Source organism: Narcine bancroftii, chromosome 5 (assembly GCF_036971445.1).
Source record: "Narcine bancroftii isolate sNarBan1 chromosome 5, sNarBan1.hap1, whole genome shotgun sequence".
Lineage (NCBI taxonomy): Eukaryota > Metazoa > Chordata > Chondrichthyes > Torpediniformes > Narcinidae > Narcine > Narcine bancroftii.
Window position 1 is genome coordinate 119,908,154 of NC_091473.1, and position 18,265 is coordinate 119,926,418.

Sequence of the window (18,265 nt, forward strand, 5' to 3'; positions counted from 1 at the left end):
CAGCATCTGCAGATTTTCTAGTTTCACGGCAATATTATTTTGTTGTATTCATTTAAATATCCAGATATTTCAACCAATAATAATACTGACCTACTTTATTTGTGTTAAATTTAAATTTGCATTCTATTAACTTTCATAAAATAAAAACATCGCTTTATGGACCCTTTTATAGAGTAAAAAAAAGCGAATGTAAAGGCAGAAATTTTCTGCCTTTAGGTCGCAGAACTTATTCTCATAAATGCTCCCTGACCAGCTCTGAGGCGCCGACTCCAATCCCTCTTTGACCTAGTGTCAGCGGTGGAGCTCCACCATGCATCCACCATGCATCACGAATGTACTACTACTGCAAGCGGTTGGCTTGGGGCAGGCTGATGACGCCACGGTGATGTCGTCAGCCTAAGACACAGGAGCAGGATTTTAAAACCCTGACAGCGCACAGGATTTCTGCCTGGACACTAATACTGGCAGCAAACATTGTAATCAACTTTCCTAACTGTTCTGAGGTCGCCATTCTCCCCTAGAGGGCCCTTTCCGTGCATGACTTCGACTTGGCGGGCCACGCAGTCTCACCACCTCCATCTGCTCTGGAGAACACTGCGAGATGCCGCTCTCCATAAATGCGGCGCAGGAGCAGCCTTTTAGGGCTGCTCTGTAAAAAGTTAAGTTTGATTTTTTATCTCCGCTAAATTAGCTGGCCTCAAAGCGGAGGCTTGACATAAAAATACCTACAGTGGATGACATTTGCCTGTTAATTTCCAATGGGTTGAACAAATGTTTAATCAATCAGATCTGCAATTTCATTAAATTAAGCTCCATCGTCTTTATATTTAATTCAAATTATAGAAGGTAAACTCGTTTCCCACATCTTATCATTATATAATAAATTTAAACCAAATATAGCTTTCAAAGCAGTCTGTTCTACGCCCATATTTAAAGCTGTTTTTCTTTTGAATTGCTCATGAGGTGATTCAGTGAGTTGAGGCAAGAAAATTTTTCACAGATTTTTTCCATTTCAAATGTACAGAATGCCAAATCCATGCAGAGTATTTCTTGACAATCAATTACAAAAGGTTCATTTGTGTTTCTGAAGCTGGTTGAAGGTCATTTTTTTTTACAGTAAACCACAGCACATGGCCAGAGAACTAAGTGCTGTTCACTAAAGGCAAGACCATAAATTAAATAAGGAACATTTCATTTTAAGTTGAGTATGTTTGCCCTCTAGGCATTTTCTGGAAGAAACAAAATAGATATTTGTGATTGTATATCTTTAAAAACTTAGAAATTCTGGAGGATTTCATCAGGTCTCACCACATCCATTAGAGGTAAAGATGTACAGGGATGGCCAATTTCAGACCTGAGACCTTCATCAAGGTATGAGTGAAACGTAGGCAGGCATCTGAATGAAAAGGCTGATCTCAAATTCATTTGGTCCATCTCCAGCAACACTGTCACCTTTCTCGATCTCTCTATCTCCATCTCAGGAGACAAACTCTGAGTGGATATTTTTCTACAAACCCACTAACTTCCACAGTTACCTTTTCACAGAGGGTTCCCTGTAAAGATTTCATTCCTTTCTCACAATTCCTCCAACTCCGTCGCATCTGCTCTCAGAACATGGTCTTCCATGACAGATCACAAAAGATGTCCTTCTTCAAGACAAAATGTGGTTTCACTTGAACTACTATCAACTCAGCCCTCACCTTCATATCCTCCATTACCTTTGCATCTTCCCTGACCCTTTCTGTCCCCTTTTCCTCAGCCTCTGCTACCTACTACATGATCCCACCACTAGACATATATTCTCCCTCCACCATCTGCAGAGACCACTCTCTCCATGACTTCATCTTCCACTCCTCCCTTCCTACCAATTGCCCCCTCTTTAACCACAGGAAGTGCTTCACTTGCGCACACACCTCCTCCCTCATCACCATTTGAAGCCCCAGACAGTCCTTCCAAATGAGGCAACACCACTTGTGAATCTGCAGGGGTGATCTACTGCAACCGATGCTCCTGTTGTGATCTCCACTACATCGGGGAGACCGAATACAGAACTGGGAGATTGCTTAATTTAACACCTTAGCTCTGTCTGCCACGATAGTGGAGATTTCCCAGCAACAACCCATTCCAATTCCCCATCCCATTCCCTTCCTGTCATGGCTTTCCATGGTTTCATGCACTGCCAGACAGGGACCACCAACAAATCGAAGGAACACCACCTCATACTCCAACTGGACACTCTCCAAACATTAACTTCTCTGGTTTTTGTTTGCTCCCAGCACCCATCCCTATTTCTCCTTTCTCCTAGCTCTGTCTCTCTCTCCTTTTCCCTCTGTCTCCTTTCCTCCAGCTCTCCATTCACAGAGCCACCCCCTCCCCCGATAAATTCTCACCTTTCCTCTCCTATCCATGTCCAATTATCGCCTTTTGTCTGTTGGCCTGTGCTCCTCCCACTGCCCTAGCTTTCCTTCTCCCTGGCAGTGGCACATCTCAGTTCATTGGTGTCTTAGGGCAAGCACTGATATTGCACCCCCTGTAAAAAAAAAAAACACACACAAATAAAGCTATACACCAACCATTCCACCCAACATATGAGTAGAAAATTGGGTGCTCACAGGGCAGCCATCAGTGGGTGGCTGGCTGTGCTGTCAGGGGGTGACCGGTGGGGCCATCAGCGAGCGACTAGCAGGGCCATCAGCAGGCCATTCGGGGCGACTGGTGAGGCCGTTAGTGCACCACCGGGTGGGCAGTGATGGCCCTACTGGCTGCCTGCTGACAGCCCACCCTGCCTGCTGCTCCAGCCTCCAACACCTCACCAGGCCACTTTGGCCTTCGGGTCCACTCTCGGTGCCTACGGCTCCATGTGGGATCAATGGACAAAATGACTGTCTTCCCTACCCATAAACCCTCATGCAGCTGGCACCAGTCTGCATTTCTCTGGGTGGCGCTGGCACTGGCAGAGTGGTGCCAGCTGCGTGAGGGATTATGGATTTTTCACATTGATCCCTGATTGAGCCACCGCCAGGTGCCACTTACATGTTGGAATGGCCCTGAAGCAGCCCAATGAGATGCCAGCCCGGAGCAGCATTCCACGGCACTCAAGTAAGTGAGATGGAATCTGTTATGGGCTAGTCAGGCTATGGACTCAGATATTGGGCAAGAAAAGCAGGGCAGTGGTGCCCCGTGCAAGTGGCGCCAGGGAAATGTGCCTTAATTGCCATACCCTAGTTGTGCCTATGCTCCCCGGCCTTTTAATTCAGGCACCTGCCTGATTTTTACTCACACTTTGAAGAATAGCTCAGGCCCAGAACATCAGATTTATATATATATATGTATATTTCTCCTATGGACACTGCAAAACCTGCTGAGTTCCTCCAGTGTTTTTTACTACAATCACTGCATCTGCAGACTTGTGTGTTTTGCTTGTATATCTTTAACCACATTAGTGCACAGCCCTTCACTGTTAAGATTCTGCAGTGACAAACTTCATTTCTGCATTTCCACAGCCAGAAGTCACATTGTTGTCCCTGACCTTGTGTCTGAACATAAATGGAAAGGCTTTTCTAAAGCTCTTTCTAAAACTGGCTCCCATGAACCCATACACTATGGGGTTGATGCAGGAGTTAGCATAAGACATGCAGTTAGCCCAAGTTTTGATCTTGTAAGTCTCATAGTTGGCCTGAAATTTTGGGTAGAAAGCCTGAAAGAGGATAAAGAGCTGGATGGGTCCCCAGCAGATTGTAAAGAGGAGGACAATCACCACCACCATTTTAGAAATCTTGCTTCTCATTGCAGCTGTCCTTTCCGATAAGAGTTGAACCTAGATGAAAAGAGATGAACAAGAGTGACACAAACATACCCCTTTTGAAAATCTACAGTGTGCAACACAAATTTTACTGGACAACAATTGTTATCAAAGGGATTTCCTTCCTGAAGTAAAAAAAAAATTGGGGATTATGATAGTCAACTTCAAGCTGAAAAGAAAGATAATTTCAGATTTGCTGTATCACATAGGAAGTTGGAGGAACATTAAATGAACTTTTATTGAATTTAGCATGTTTTTTTTAAACTTTATTTATTCATTCAAAATACAGATAATAAGTAACATATATAACAATAAACAAAGCATGAACATTATATTTTATATATATTAAAAAAAGAAAGAAAAAAAAGGAAAGAAACCCCCCACCCCCTTTCAGCCAACTCTGCTAAGGAGAGCCATAAAGAGAAAAGAAAAAAATAAAGAAAAGTAAAGCATGCATATTAAAATCTAGTCAATATAAATCAAAATGTAAATATTCTGAATATAACAACCACCTATTAATAAAAAAACTATAATTATCCTTAAAACATATGTAATTTTTTCCATTATTAAACAATATTTCATCTCATTATGCCAAAAGTCTCAAATTTAATCATTTCAAGTAAAATCATATCTCTACTGAACACATGTTTTACCAAAGATCGAACTTGATAAAAATACACTTACGTTTAATTGGACTTTTTAAACCCCGAACATTAAAAGTAGCAAACTTCAACTTTAACATATCCACTAATATTACTAAAAACTAATAATATCAATATATAAAGACTCAGATCAACGTAAGTAGGCCCTCCAATAGGAGAAAAAGAAACCACAAATTAAAGTCTAAATAAAATGAAAATAATAAAAAAAGATAAAAATAAAAAAACCTCCCAAAAAAAAACTACCAAAAGGTAGTAATCCCTAAACAAAAGTTGGGTGTGGATCACCCACAAGTGGCTGATGACAGTAGAACATAGAGCAAATTTCTCCCTCCCCAGCTAAACAAAGAATAACAACAAGATTTCATAATGACATAAAAATAAAATAAAAATAAAAAAGTTCTTCTATTCATCCAAGAAATTCCAGACTCGGCGACCCCATTTCAAGGAAACAGACTCTTTCCATTCCCATTTCTCCCATTTCTGCCGTTTCTTCCATTTCCAGAACAACCAGATTTTTCTTTAGGAGACAATGGTGGGCTACGTCTTTGTCCTCTTACATCTAGCAACGAGTCAGCAAAACTCATTGCTTCACACTCATTCTCAAAAAAACCGAGATTGAAAGTCTCCACAAAACACCTTCAACACTGCCAGATAGCAAAAAGTAGACTTATAACCTGTTCGCCACAAAACTTCTTTAACTGAATTAAATTGACGCTGAATAACCTCTTGACTCAAATCAGGATAGAAAAAAGCTCTACTATTCTGAATCATTAACAAAGCTTATCGTTGTCTCACGTTTTGCACTGCTAAACGAAGTATCGTTTCTCTGTCCAAATAATTCAAACACTGAATTATCACGGGTCTCGGTGGTTGACCAGGCAGAGATCTTCTTCTTAAGGCTCTATGAGCTCTTTCCAATACCAGATCTCCTGAGAAAAATTCCTGCCCCAGTATTTGTGGAATCCATTCGGTAAAAAAAACGAAGAGGATCTTGTTCTTCCATACCTTCTGGCAAACCAACAATCTTCACATTATTCCTTCTACTTTGATTCTCCAAATAATCTACTTTCCTCTCTAACTCCCTCTCACGTTCTCGCAATTTTTTAACGGATTCTTCCACCTCCAACACTTTTTTCTGTATTAGAAGCCACTTGTTGTTGACATTTCAAAAAAGCAGCCTGAAATTGTTTAAAATCCTCACAAGATGCTTCCACACGTATTTTAACTGTATTCAGTTCCAAACTGAGCCTCTGAGACATTTCATTCAGCATAGGCTTAGCTGTAATTCAGGAAAGCTCAGCCCTGCTTTCTCATGCGTAGAAGCAGAACCAGGTAACTGCAGCTCCTACTGCATCTCAACCACAGGCAGTTTAACAGTTTTACTGTGGGTCTGGACTCCCAACGACTACACCCCGACTTCATCAGGGGGTCGACGCTGGTCTCCCCCCGCAACCCGTTGTTGTTGCAAAAACTCACGGAAGAGATCAAGATATTCAGATTGGAGTACTTCTTGAGACATTTCAAGCAATGGAGTCGTCTTCTTGCGTGCCCCCTCTGTTAAAGTTGGCAGGCTGCCAGAATCAGGATCCACATCGGGGGCACACGCACCTTCCTCCTGAGAACGGGTAATTCCAGCGATGTCCTTCTCCTGGTGAGTAGTAGTCATTTTTTCAGCTCCCACAGGTAATCTCTGTGGTTTAGGCTTAAAAGAAAGCAAACCTGAAGTTGTAGCAGACTGTTTAGGCTCTAAGTCTTCAACACTCTGAAAATGTAGTTTCTTCTGTACTTTTTACCATTAATAGCCATAACAATTCCTTGATACTTTAAACTAAGTTTTAAAAAATTTAAACCTGAAAACAAAGAGTTAAAAACGGGTTCTTAAAAGTCTGGCCAGACAGGTCGAGATTACACTTCTAGACTCTATGCCATCTTGCCACGCCCCCCTTTTTGCCACACCCCCCCTAGCATGTTTAATTGCAAAATGATACTGACACATTGTGTTAATTCAACTGACCTAAAAATGTTTTACCGCTGATTTCCATTTGTACTCAGCATCTGATGCCTCTCATGTCAGTGTCCAACAATAGTCAGCCAGCATTGATGGATTCCAGTTGCCCTGATACCGTTTTTCCATGGTCGCAATATCCTGGTGAAATCATTCACCATGCCCATCACTGACTGCACTAAGATCAGCAGGGAAGAAGACCAAGTGTGAATGCAGAAAATGTTACATTTCGTGGTTTGGAATGCTTGAACCATGTTGTCAACCGTTGGATGTAGATTCATATTCTGTAGTTGTTAAGAAAATTCTCAACAACATCTTTACTTTAAATGTCTTCCAAGCATGCCAAGGCCTAAAACAACATGTGCATATCACCTGCACTGAGTGTATTCCCAGGCATGCTTGGACTGACCAAAGCAACTTGCTTTGTGGGTAATAGATTTAAAATACAAAGGGAATCATAAATATAATTTATATCTAAAAAATAAATGGTATGAGATAGAAAATCTTTAAGGTGATTTTTGTGATCCGCAGCACAAAGTCCATAAAATACACCCCAAAGTGTTCAAGAAGCAAAATCTTTGTTGTCCAGTATTATTAGGGCCAGTCAATCACAACAAAAGGATAAATTGAGAAATGGATATTCACAGCCCATTTTATGAGGCCATTTATGTATTCTTAATCAACCCTGTTCATTCGTGGATAATAATTAATTGTTAGAATTCTGCAGTGACCCATTAATTTTACTGAATTTGTACTATTAATCATAACCATAACCATATAACCACTTACAGCACGGAAACAGGCCATGTCGGCCCTTCAAGCCCGTACCGGTTCACTTGAACAACTACCCGAGTCAGTTCTTCTACTAATTGATTTAGAAAAAATCTTGAACACATTTAACGAACTCTAGCCCATCCAGCCCTCTAACTGTATGGGTATCCCAATCAATGTGAGAGAAGTTAAAATCTCCCATGATCACTACCTTATGATTCTCACACATATACGTTATCTCCCTACAAATTTGTTCCTCTAATTTTCTTGGCCCATTTGGTGGTCTGTAATACACCCCTATATCTTTTGCCATTTTATATCTGCTGTGTTTGTTCCTCTCAGAATATGTATTTTATCACAAAACAGTTACCATAGAGGTCAGCATAACACGATTTGAACACTGGCAACCCAGGTTTGAATCCAATGCTGTCTGTAAGGAGTGACCTGCATGGGATTTCCCCAGGTACTCTGGTTTCCTCCTATCCTCCAAAATGTACAGGATTGGAAAGTTAATTGGGTTTAATTGGGGCAGCACAGGTTTCAAGGCTGGAATTGATTCCTAATATGTTGTATCATTAAAATTACAGGTGTTCCTCCACTTATGCTGGGGTTTCATTCCAAAAGAACCATCATAAGTCGAACAAAAATTAAAGTTGCCTACAGAATACAGGTGTACCTTGTACAATACTGACAGCATTGTATCAGTCCACATACTTCCCCACTCTCCCCCAATAGCACTGTGTCAGTCCCCACACTGATCTTGTTGCCCCGCTCTCTCCCGACAGAACTATATGTCCCCACACTCATCCCACTGCCCCGCTTTCTCCTGACAGTGCTGTATCAGTCCCTAAGCTGATCCTACTGCCCCACTGCCCTGTATCAGTCACACATTCATCAGAATGCCCAGCTCTGCTCCAACAGCACTGTATCAGTCCTCACATTGATCCCACTGCTCCACTCTCTCCTCACTGCCCTGTAATAGTTCCCACACTGATCCCACTGCCCCCGTCTCTCCTCACAACGTTGTATCAGTCCTTGCAAGCTTTCCAACTGAACTAAAAGAAGTGATTGACTAAGGAGGCTACAAAGATTTCACCTTAGATCAATTATCAACATTTATTGGAAAAATCAATGATGTATTAATGTATTTAATGTATTACATGAGAGTAAATAATGACAGTCACGTTAACTGTACCCTCATAACTTTGAAAAATCGTCAGTTGGTCCATTATAAGTAGAGGAGCACCTGTAACAAAATTAAATCAGGGCTTCTGTACTAACTTAATTGTTACTTAATTTTGAAATTCACCAAACCCAGTATCTAAAATAATTATCTCATAAAAGGAGAAGAAAACCTAGACACATTCAAAATATTCCCCACCCAATCCTCCCACCACCTCGATGGATAAAACTAAAGTTCTATTTCTTTTCACATTTCATCTAGAAATATCATAGAACTTAGAACATAACAGCTGAGTACAAGTTCTTCAGCCCTACCTACCTGTAGAAACATTTACCAAAAAAAACTAAACCCTTCTGACCTCATAACTCTCTATTTTTCTATCATCCATGTGCTTGTCTAAATGTCTTCTTTAATTCCTTTATTGTTTCAGCCTCATTGTGGGTGGTGGGTGCCTGGAAAAACTTACCCCTGATGTTTCCCCTGAACTTTTCTCTACTCATTTTGTATAGATGTTCTCTAGTGTTTGCTACACCCACCCTGGGAAAATGGTGCTGGCTGTTCACATTATCTATGCCTCTCACGATCTTGTGGACACTATTAAGACACCTCTCATCCTTCTTCACTCCAAATGGAAAAGCCCTAGCTCTGCTAACCTTGCCTCATAAGACATTTTTTTTTTCCAATCCAGGCAACATCCTGGTAAATGTCCTCTGCACCCTCTCCTGTAATAAGGTGACCAAAACAGAACTCAGTATTCTAAGTGTGGTCTCACCAGAGATTTATAGAGCTGAAACATTACCTCATGAGTCCTGAACTCAATCCTCCAGCATAACTTAGGCCTTCTTAACTATCCTATCAAACTGCGTGGCAACCTTGAGAGAGCTAAAGTTTTGGACCCCAAGGTCCCTCTGTTCTGTTACGCATCCTGCTTTTAAACATGAACTCTGCCTTCAAGTTTGACCTTCCAAAATGCATCACCTCACATTGATCTGAATTGAACTCCATCTGCCATTTTTCTACCTGACTCTGCATCCTGTCCATATCCTGTTGAAACCTACTCACAACATCTCCAATCTTCATATCATCTGCAAACTTGCTGTCACATCCCTCTACTTCTTGGTCCAGCTCATTTATAAAAATCATAAAGAACATGAGACCCAGAAAAGATCCCTGTGGATCTGCACTGACCTCCAGGCATAATACTTTCCATCCACTGATACTCTCTGCTTTCTACAGCAAGCCAATTCTGAATCCATACAGCCAAGGTTCCATGCAACCCATGTCTCATGATTTTCTAAACGAGTATCCCATGGGGGACCTCATCAAATGCCTTACTAAAATCCATGTGCACCACATCTACCACCCTTCAATTTCTTTTGTAACCTCTTCAAAAACTCAATTAGTCTCATAAGGGATGACCTTCTCCTCACAAACCCATGCTGACAATCCCTGAGAAGACTATACTTCTTTAAGTGTTCATGCATCCTGTCTTTAAGAATCCTTTTCAATAGTTTGCCCATCACTGATGTAATTCCCAGGATTCTCCCTATTACTTTTTATTAAACAAGGGGAACATATTTGCCATTCTCCAATCTTCCAGCACTTCCATTGGGGCCAAGGAGGACACAAAGATCATTGCCCCAGTATTCTCTTCTCTCCCTTCCCATAGCAACCTGGGAGATACCTTGTCCGGTCCTGGGGACATATCGATCCTAATGCTTTTTTAAGAAGCTCCAGCACTTCCTTTTTCTTAATCTCAACATGGTCCAGCACATGAGCTTGTTCTATTCTGACCCCACCTTGACCAAGGTCCCTCTCTCTGGTGAATACTGAAGGAAAGTATTCATTTAGGACCCATCCTACCTTCTCTGCCTCCAAGCATGTTGTCATGGATATTGTCCTTGGTGTGATCAGTGACACCTTACACTACAGAATGTAACAGTAGAAGAGTTCTGACTTCAAATTTGCCCAGACTTTCCAGACAAACAGTTCTAGAAAATCAGTTTGTAAACTGGGAAATTACTTTAGATTTGCTAAAACTGTCATAAAATAATGAACTGAGTTAAAGAAAGATGCTCCACAAAATTAGTACAATGGAAATGTTGCTGATGTTTCTGTAATTTTCTTCTTTGGCTTGGCTTCGCGGACGAAGATTTATGGAGGGGGTAAAAGTCCACGTCAGCTGCAGGCTCGTTTGTGGCTGACAAGTCCGATGCGGGACAGGCAGACACGGTTGCAACGGCTGCAGGGGAAAATTGGTTGGTTGGGGTTGGGTGTTGGGTTTTTCCTCCTTTGCCTTTTGTCAGTGAGTTGGGCTCTGCGGTCTTCTTCAAAGGAGGTTGCTGCCCGCCAAACTGTGAGGCGCCAAGATGCACGGTTTGAGGCGATATCAGCCCACTGGCGGTGGTCAATGTGGCAGGCGCCAAGAGATTTCTTTAGGCAGTCCTTGTACCTTTTCTTTGGTGCACCTCTGTCACGGTGGCCAGTGGAGAGCTCGCCATATAACACGATCTTGGGAAGGCGATGGTCCTCCATTCTGGAGACGTGACCCACCCAGCGCAGCTGGATCTTCAGCAGCGTGGACTCGATGCTGTCGACCTCTGCCATCTCGAGTACTTCGACGTTAGAGATGAAAGCGCTCCAATGGATGTTGAGCATTATAAAAATGACCACCCCTTAATTCAAACAGCTGTTATCCTTTAAAAAAATCTCTCGAGGAATTGAGTTCACTTGCATCTACTTTTCTGGGTGAAACTGCCCCAATTGGAAAATTCTCCTTTGAACATCCAGCATTTACCAGCAACAGTTTACACACAACATCCTCATCTCTCCAACAGCATAAATTTGTTTTGGGTTACTTTTTATATATAAACCATATAACAATTACAGCATGGAAACAGGCCAAATTGGCCCTTCTAGTCCGCACTGATCCAAGTACCCTCCTCTAATCCCACCTACCAGCACCCTGCCCATATCCCTCCATCCCCCTCCCATCCATATACTCATCCAACTCTTTCTTAAACAACAAAATTGGCCCTGCCTCCACCGCCTTTCCCGGAAGCCCATTCCACACCGTAACCACTCTCTGAGTAAAGAAGTACCCCCTCATGTTACTCCTAAACCTTTGCCCATCAACTCTCAACCCATGACCTCTTGAATCCATCTCTCCTACTCTCAATGGGAAAAGCCTTTCCACATCAACTCTATCTATCCCTCTCATTATCTTAAACACCTCTATCAAATCCCCTCTCAGCCTTCTGGAATAAAGACCTAATTTGCTCAATCTCTCCTTGTATTCCAGATGCTGAAACCCAGGAAACATTTTTGTCAATCTGCTCTGCACTCTCTCTATCTTGTTAATATCCTTCCTATAAATCGATGACCAGAACTGCACACAGTACTCTAAATTTGACCTCACCAATGTCTTGTATAGTTTCATCATTACTTCCCAACTCCTATATTCTATGCACTGATTTATATAGGCAAGCATACTAAAGGCCTTCTTCACCACCCTATCCACATGCGCTCCTACCTTCAGGGAGCAATGCAGCATTATTCCTAATATCCATATTACATTCCGCTGATTGAGATGTTAATTAAAGATTTCCACCTTCATATTTTCCACAGGCCCTCCCTGATTAGGAATCCTCAATTTATGGTTAGCTCATACATATCAATGAGCCTTTGCAAGATGTGCTGCGTGGTAAGGGATGGGATTTGCCGCCTGTTGCAGGGATTCTACTGGGCCTTCTCCATCCCACTACCCCTCTCCCTTCTTAACTAAGTCGCAACAGTTAGGGCTGTGTCAAGTTGAGCTAAGCAGACGCACTCGCCCACTCATGGCTGCCCTTTCCACACCTGCTCACTCTCCTGCCACAGCTGTTTCAGGATCCTCTCCCACACAATGTTTTTTGTTCATTTACAACTTTTGGGTCACGAGCAAGTTTTCAGTAACAGAACCCTGTCATAATCTCAGAACTTCCTGTATCTTGCAAACATCAGCCAGACTCAGTTTTCAATGTTTAGGACAATGGGAAACTTATCACTCATTGGTTCACCACTGACTGCAATCATGCACTTGTGATCTTTCCAACACTGACTTCACAGCATGTGGGGCCACTCATAATACACTTCAATTAGGCAATGGCACATTCTGGAGAATTCCCAGTGATGCAAAAAGCAAACAAACTTGTCATCCTTCCTTTATTTTCCCTCGCCTCTATGGCAGTAATTAATGCAGCTGTTTCATAACTGCCAGGGGGACTATTCCTTTATGCTTTGACTCCCTTCCAAATAGTCAGCATCGTAAAGATACAGGAGTTAGAAGATTTTTATATTGCTCCCACAGGAACATATTTTAGTACACAATTCTGGTGTAAACCAGGAAGGTACTGTCATTGATGCATTTATGACCAATTGCATTATTTTTTGTGAGGGCTTTGATCAGGTTTGCGTACAATATGAAGCAGTTTTACAAAGGAATCACATCTATAATTAGGCAGATGAATTAAAGTGCCTCAAAAATGGACCACTCTTTATAGTGTCTAAATTGCTTTGATTAGTTTAACTTCTATTGTTGGCAAGAGTCAGAAATCAAAGATGAAATGATTCATAATTTTGGAAAGATAAACATAAGCAAAAGTGATGAATGTGGATTTATTAAAGGCAAATCAAGTTTGACAGATTTATTGAATTCTTTGAGGATTCTTTGATAAAGAGGAATGTGCAGATGTGTAGGTTTCCAAAAGACATTTGAGAAAGTGCCACATTAGTGGCTGGTGCATAAATTAAGAGCTATGATATTGAAGGACGTGAGTTAGCATGGATTGAAAACTAGCGGTCAAATAAAAAACAGAGAGTTGGAATGAACCAGTCATTTTCAGGCAAGAAACAGATGGATTATGCAACGATTGGTCCTTAATCCTCAATGGTGTACTATTTATATTAATAAGGAGAGCGCAGATCATTAAAATATCTGCGATTGTTGATTACACGAGAATAGAAAGAAGGTCATACTGTGAAATTGAGGGAAAATGTGAGGTCATGTACTTTGGTCAGAGGAAGCAAGAGGCAGATTATTATCTAAATGAAAAGAAATGGCAAATGAGTGAGGTTCAGAGGGATCTAGGTGTTCTAATGCAAGGATCAGAAAAGGTTAACAGGTATGTCCAACAATTAGCTAAGAAGGCAAAGGGCATTTTGGCCTTTATTGTGAAGGGGTTGGTGTTAACAATGAGGAGATTTTGTTGCAATTGCATAGAGGGTTGGTGAGGACACATAGAGTAGTTTTAGATACCTTAAAAAAAAGATACATAGCGGCACTGGAGGCAGTCCAAAGAAGATTCACCAGTCTACAGAGGATGAGGGCTGACCCTGTCCAAACATAAAAGATCTGAAGAAGGCTTGAGATATTTTGACTAATGGAAGAATCATGAACAAGGGAACACAGCTACAAAATAAGGGGTCGGCTCTTTATAAAATGTGAAGAAATGTTTTCTCTTGAGGGGTAATGAATCTCAGGAATTCTCTGTCCCCAACGTTGGTGGGGACCAGATCATTACAGATATTTAATGTTGAGGTGAATAAATATTTGAAAGGTCAAGCAATTAAGGGCTGTGGGGAACTGACAAAGAAGAGGAGTTGAGGCCAGTGAGGATCACCCGTGATCACTTTGAATGACGGGGCAGATCTAAGGGACTTGGTGGCCAACTCCTGATTTAAATTTTCTTGAATTCTTGAGAAACCTTGACAAATTTGACAAGCAGAAAAGCTGGGGGCAGGTCTTTGCCTCCTCCGAAAGCAATGTACTGGTCCACCTGCCACAACCGAGGCTTGGGATTCTGCCTCTACCCTGAGCCCCTTCATTTATTCCCAGGACCATTTGAGTGAACAAGAATGGCCTTCTGGACGTGGAGTTCGGGGAATAGAGAACATAAACTGGGGGCTGAGAAGTTCACTGTAATATAACATCTGCAAGTCATATAACTGCAACATGTACTCTTTGACACAAATCAAAGCATTAGCACTGCTGTTCCCAAAGTTATAAAACAGGATATGGTTTACTGATTTGACGGCAAGATGTCCTTTTTAGAACATCTGGCACGCTAGTGAACAGGATGTATATACTTTCTCTGAGCTATCAAAGATGAATCAACATTAATGGATAATTACTTTATTGAGGTGTCTTCCAGTAAAGGTCTTTTTTTGCTGATTAATTGGAATTTTTGATCAATTTTATCAGTAGTAACCTATTTTGTCAATGGCTTTTCCCTCCACACTTGCCTTTTTTACAGCATATTGACCTGATATATAAACATGATCAGGAGCAAAGTTGCCATAGAATAAGTGGATAAATAATGCATTAATTTTAACCGTGAAATTCTGAAATGAATAATTCCATCAAGGGATCCTACAGTACCTGGCCAAATCCCCGCTGTGGGTTCAAGGTATACTAAAACAAACACTCAACAGAAATGATCAAAAAAGACTTTGACATAATTTAACAATTCACAGTGTTGAAGAGTGATTTACTAATTCTGAAACATGACACCATTGTTCCTATCTGGAATCCAACAATGGCTGCAGCTTCACCACAATACTTAAAAATACCTTCAATGAGTAGTACTAACTGCAAGCTTTCCTACCTTTCCAGCTCTCTCCCCAACAAGGCTATGGACCCAATGTGGGTGAATGGGATCAGCAGAGATGGGTGCAATGGTCGACACAGATCTGGGAAACTGAAGGGCCTGTTTCTGCGCTGCACCACTCCGTGACTCTATAACCTGATGCTTCAGAGGAGGATCAGTGCATTAACAATTAGCCATTAGATTAGAGCAGGCATCTGGTCATTCTGGCCTGGACCCCATCGTCTGCTACTCTTCCCTTTCCTGCAGTCTCAACAACCACCGAAGTTAGTACCGTGGGCCGCCCGTGCTTTCTGTTGTATCTTTGCCTGCTCCAAATTGTTATGTGGTCTTACTCTGCAAGACAAAGGAATTAGAGCACATATGTTGGGAATCGTCAGTGAACATGATTGGTGAGAAGACCACGTTCAATAACTACCACTGGTATTACCACACACCTGGCCTCTGTATTACAGGCAGAGGTAGTACAATGTGCAGTAAAACCCCTGTTATCCAGAATTCAAAGAACCAGCAACCTCAAATGGCAAAAAAATTGAAAAAAAGAAAAATAATTAAAATTAATCAGAATAAATAAAACCAATTAAAGAACAGTCTAAAATTGTAAAAGTAAATGTTCTCTGAAGTAACACATAAACCCTTGCTGAAGATGTGAGCAAATATTCACCCAGAGGAGTGCCATCATGCTTTATTCGCAGTAGCTGCTTGAATAAAGATGTGTTTTTGAAGATATCGTTGATGCTGCTCTCTGTTGGCTGTTTGCTTAGTAAGAGTCTTAATAAGAGGCTCACTCCCTGCTTAGTACAAGTCTTTATCATACTATGGGTACACAGGTACATAGTTGCCTAAATCAGTAGTACAGGTGGACAGGATGGTGAAGAAGGCATTTGGGATGTTTGCCTTCATCAGTCAGGCCATTGAGTTGAGGAGTTGGGATATCATGCTCCACCTACACAGGATGTTGGTGAGACCATACTTGGAGTATTGTCGGCAAAGGGGGAATGAGAGGCAACCCTTTCACTAAGATGCTGAAGAGTTTATGGAATGAGCTGCCAGATGAAGCTGTGGAGCAGGTACAATTGCACAGTTTGAAAGACACTTAGCGAGAAATGTGGATAGAAAATGTTCAGAAGATTACGGGCCAAAGGTAGGCCAATGGGATAAGCTTGGGTATAGAACTTGATCAGAAAACTTAGAATGCTACAGCACAGTACAGGCCATTTGGCCCATGATGTGCTGACCTATATGTTCATATCAAAAGAAAATAATCCTTCCCTACCTCATAATCCTCTATTTTTATTTCATTTATGTGCCAGTCTAAGAGTTTCTTAAATGCTCCTATTGTTACAGCCTGCACCATCACCCCTGGCAATGTATTCCAGGCACCCGCAACTCTCTGTGTAAAAACCTACTCCTAATGTCTCCTTTAAACCTTTCTCCCTTCACTTTGTATGGAAATTTGGGCCAAAGGGCCTGTTTTTCTGCTACATAAACTCTTTAACTCTATGACTATAAATAAGAGTATTTAAAGTGAAGAAAATTTCACTTTAGATGTTTTGCTTGAGATAATTACACAAATCTTCACACACGCACCTGATAGCTGTTGTCTATAGGCTCAATGACAGGTTTGCCCACTCTCTTAATCATCAAGGTGTAGCAGAGGGAGATTGTAACCAAAGGTAGAAGGTAGATGGCAAGGAAGTGGTACAGTATGAAGCCTTTCTTATGGGCATCTGAAGGAAAGGCTTCTGCACAGTATGTTCTCGGTCCATACCAGTATCCTTTTTCAATCCTCTGGTACATGATGATGGGAAATGACAGAATAAAGGAACCTAGAATGAAATTGCACCCAACGTTACTAAGAACAATCATGAACCAACATGGTGAACAACATACAGAGAGGCACACTAGTAGGAATTGTTACTGTCTGAAACTAAATCAAAATGCTTAGATGCTATTTATTAATTTTGAAAGGACTCTCGTGCTATATGACCACTTTCAGAATTATTCCTGTATTGTTTTTGTGATTTATCACGTTGCTATTAAGGATGCATAGAAAATAAATGTTCAAAAAATTAACCCAGAACTTTTGTTAATGCGTTCTGACAACATGGCTAAGACCTGAGTATCAGTGGGAATATATTAATGAAACTAAACTGACCTCAGGTTCTGAAACATTGAGTGGAATAAATTGCATACATTTTTTGCAGAAATTTTGCTCCCAAGTATACACTTGGGACCCCAAAACCCAGCAGCAATAGATATTCACCTTGGCAAATGGTTACTTAAACAAAAGTTGCTTTTAATTATCTATAAACATGAAAATAGAATCAAACTTTAACTTATCGCTATTGACTTACTTAACCTAACTTAACCCCCTTCTAATTCTAATCGCCCATGTATATAATGTGTGTGTGTAAGTTCAGAAAAGTTCTTTGGTTAACACTCCATTCTCACTTCTCATTCCTCCAAGTTCACTGGTTACAGGCAATTCTTAGACTGTGCACAGAATTTAACATTTATGAAGTTCACCAGGCTTTGGTGCTTGAAAGGTAAATGGTTACCGCTGAGGAAGGTTCTTGTCGGTTTTCAGAAAGAGAGATTTGTTGTTCCTTTTTAATCAGCCACTTCAGTGTCTTGCTGATGAAACCTGCCCCTTCAGGGTTCTCCAGATGATAACCTCTTTCTTTCAGGTCACCACAGAGTTCTTTCTGTTTCCTTTATTCCAAGACACCAGTCCTCTCCTCTTGCATGAACCACAAGAGTTTAGACCAGGCCGTCATCCAAACGGGCTGTCCATAAGCTTTCCAGCTTGTCCTATTCCAGTCCCAGCAATTTCTGCTGGTTGTAACACTCTACAAATGATCTCTGTGTCTCTCTCACTCTCTCTCTCTCTCTCTCTCTCTCTCTCTCTGTGAGAGAAAGCCTGTTTGACTTTCTCTACTTGCAAAACCACATGACCCTCTTTCAACAGCAACCTCTCTTCTAGACAGCAGCAGCTCCGACATGCTCTTTCATCTGTTGCCTTTTGCAAACAACAATCCATTAGTGAAGTCTCTTGATCACTCTTCAAAAGCTCTTGCAAAAGCTCTGGAGCCGATATGTCTAACATGAGGCAGAGCTCCAGTATTTTATATAAGGTCTGTTTTAAAGTATTTGTGTGTGACCTACTCTAACAATCCTTTCCCAATTTATCTCCCA

At 41.3% G+C, this 18,265-nt stretch overlaps 1 protein-coding gene across 1 annotated transcript in view; it reads right to left on the reverse strand.

Annotated features, from left to right (window-relative positions):
• Window positions 1-3,460: 3,460 nt before the first annotated feature.
• Window positions 3,461-18,265, reverse strand: part of LOC138765326 (G-protein coupled receptor 54-like) — a 38,636-nt gene continuing 23,831 nt past the window's right edge. The window contains exons 7-8 of the mRNA XM_069942370.1: window positions 16,658-16,896; window positions 3,461-3,817 (exon numbers count right to left, since the gene is read on the reverse strand). Of these exons, the coding sequence (XP_069798471.1) occupies window positions 3,461-3,817; window positions 16,658-16,896 (596 nt within the window). The remainder of the gene's footprint in view (window positions 3,818-16,657; window positions 16,897-18,265) is intronic.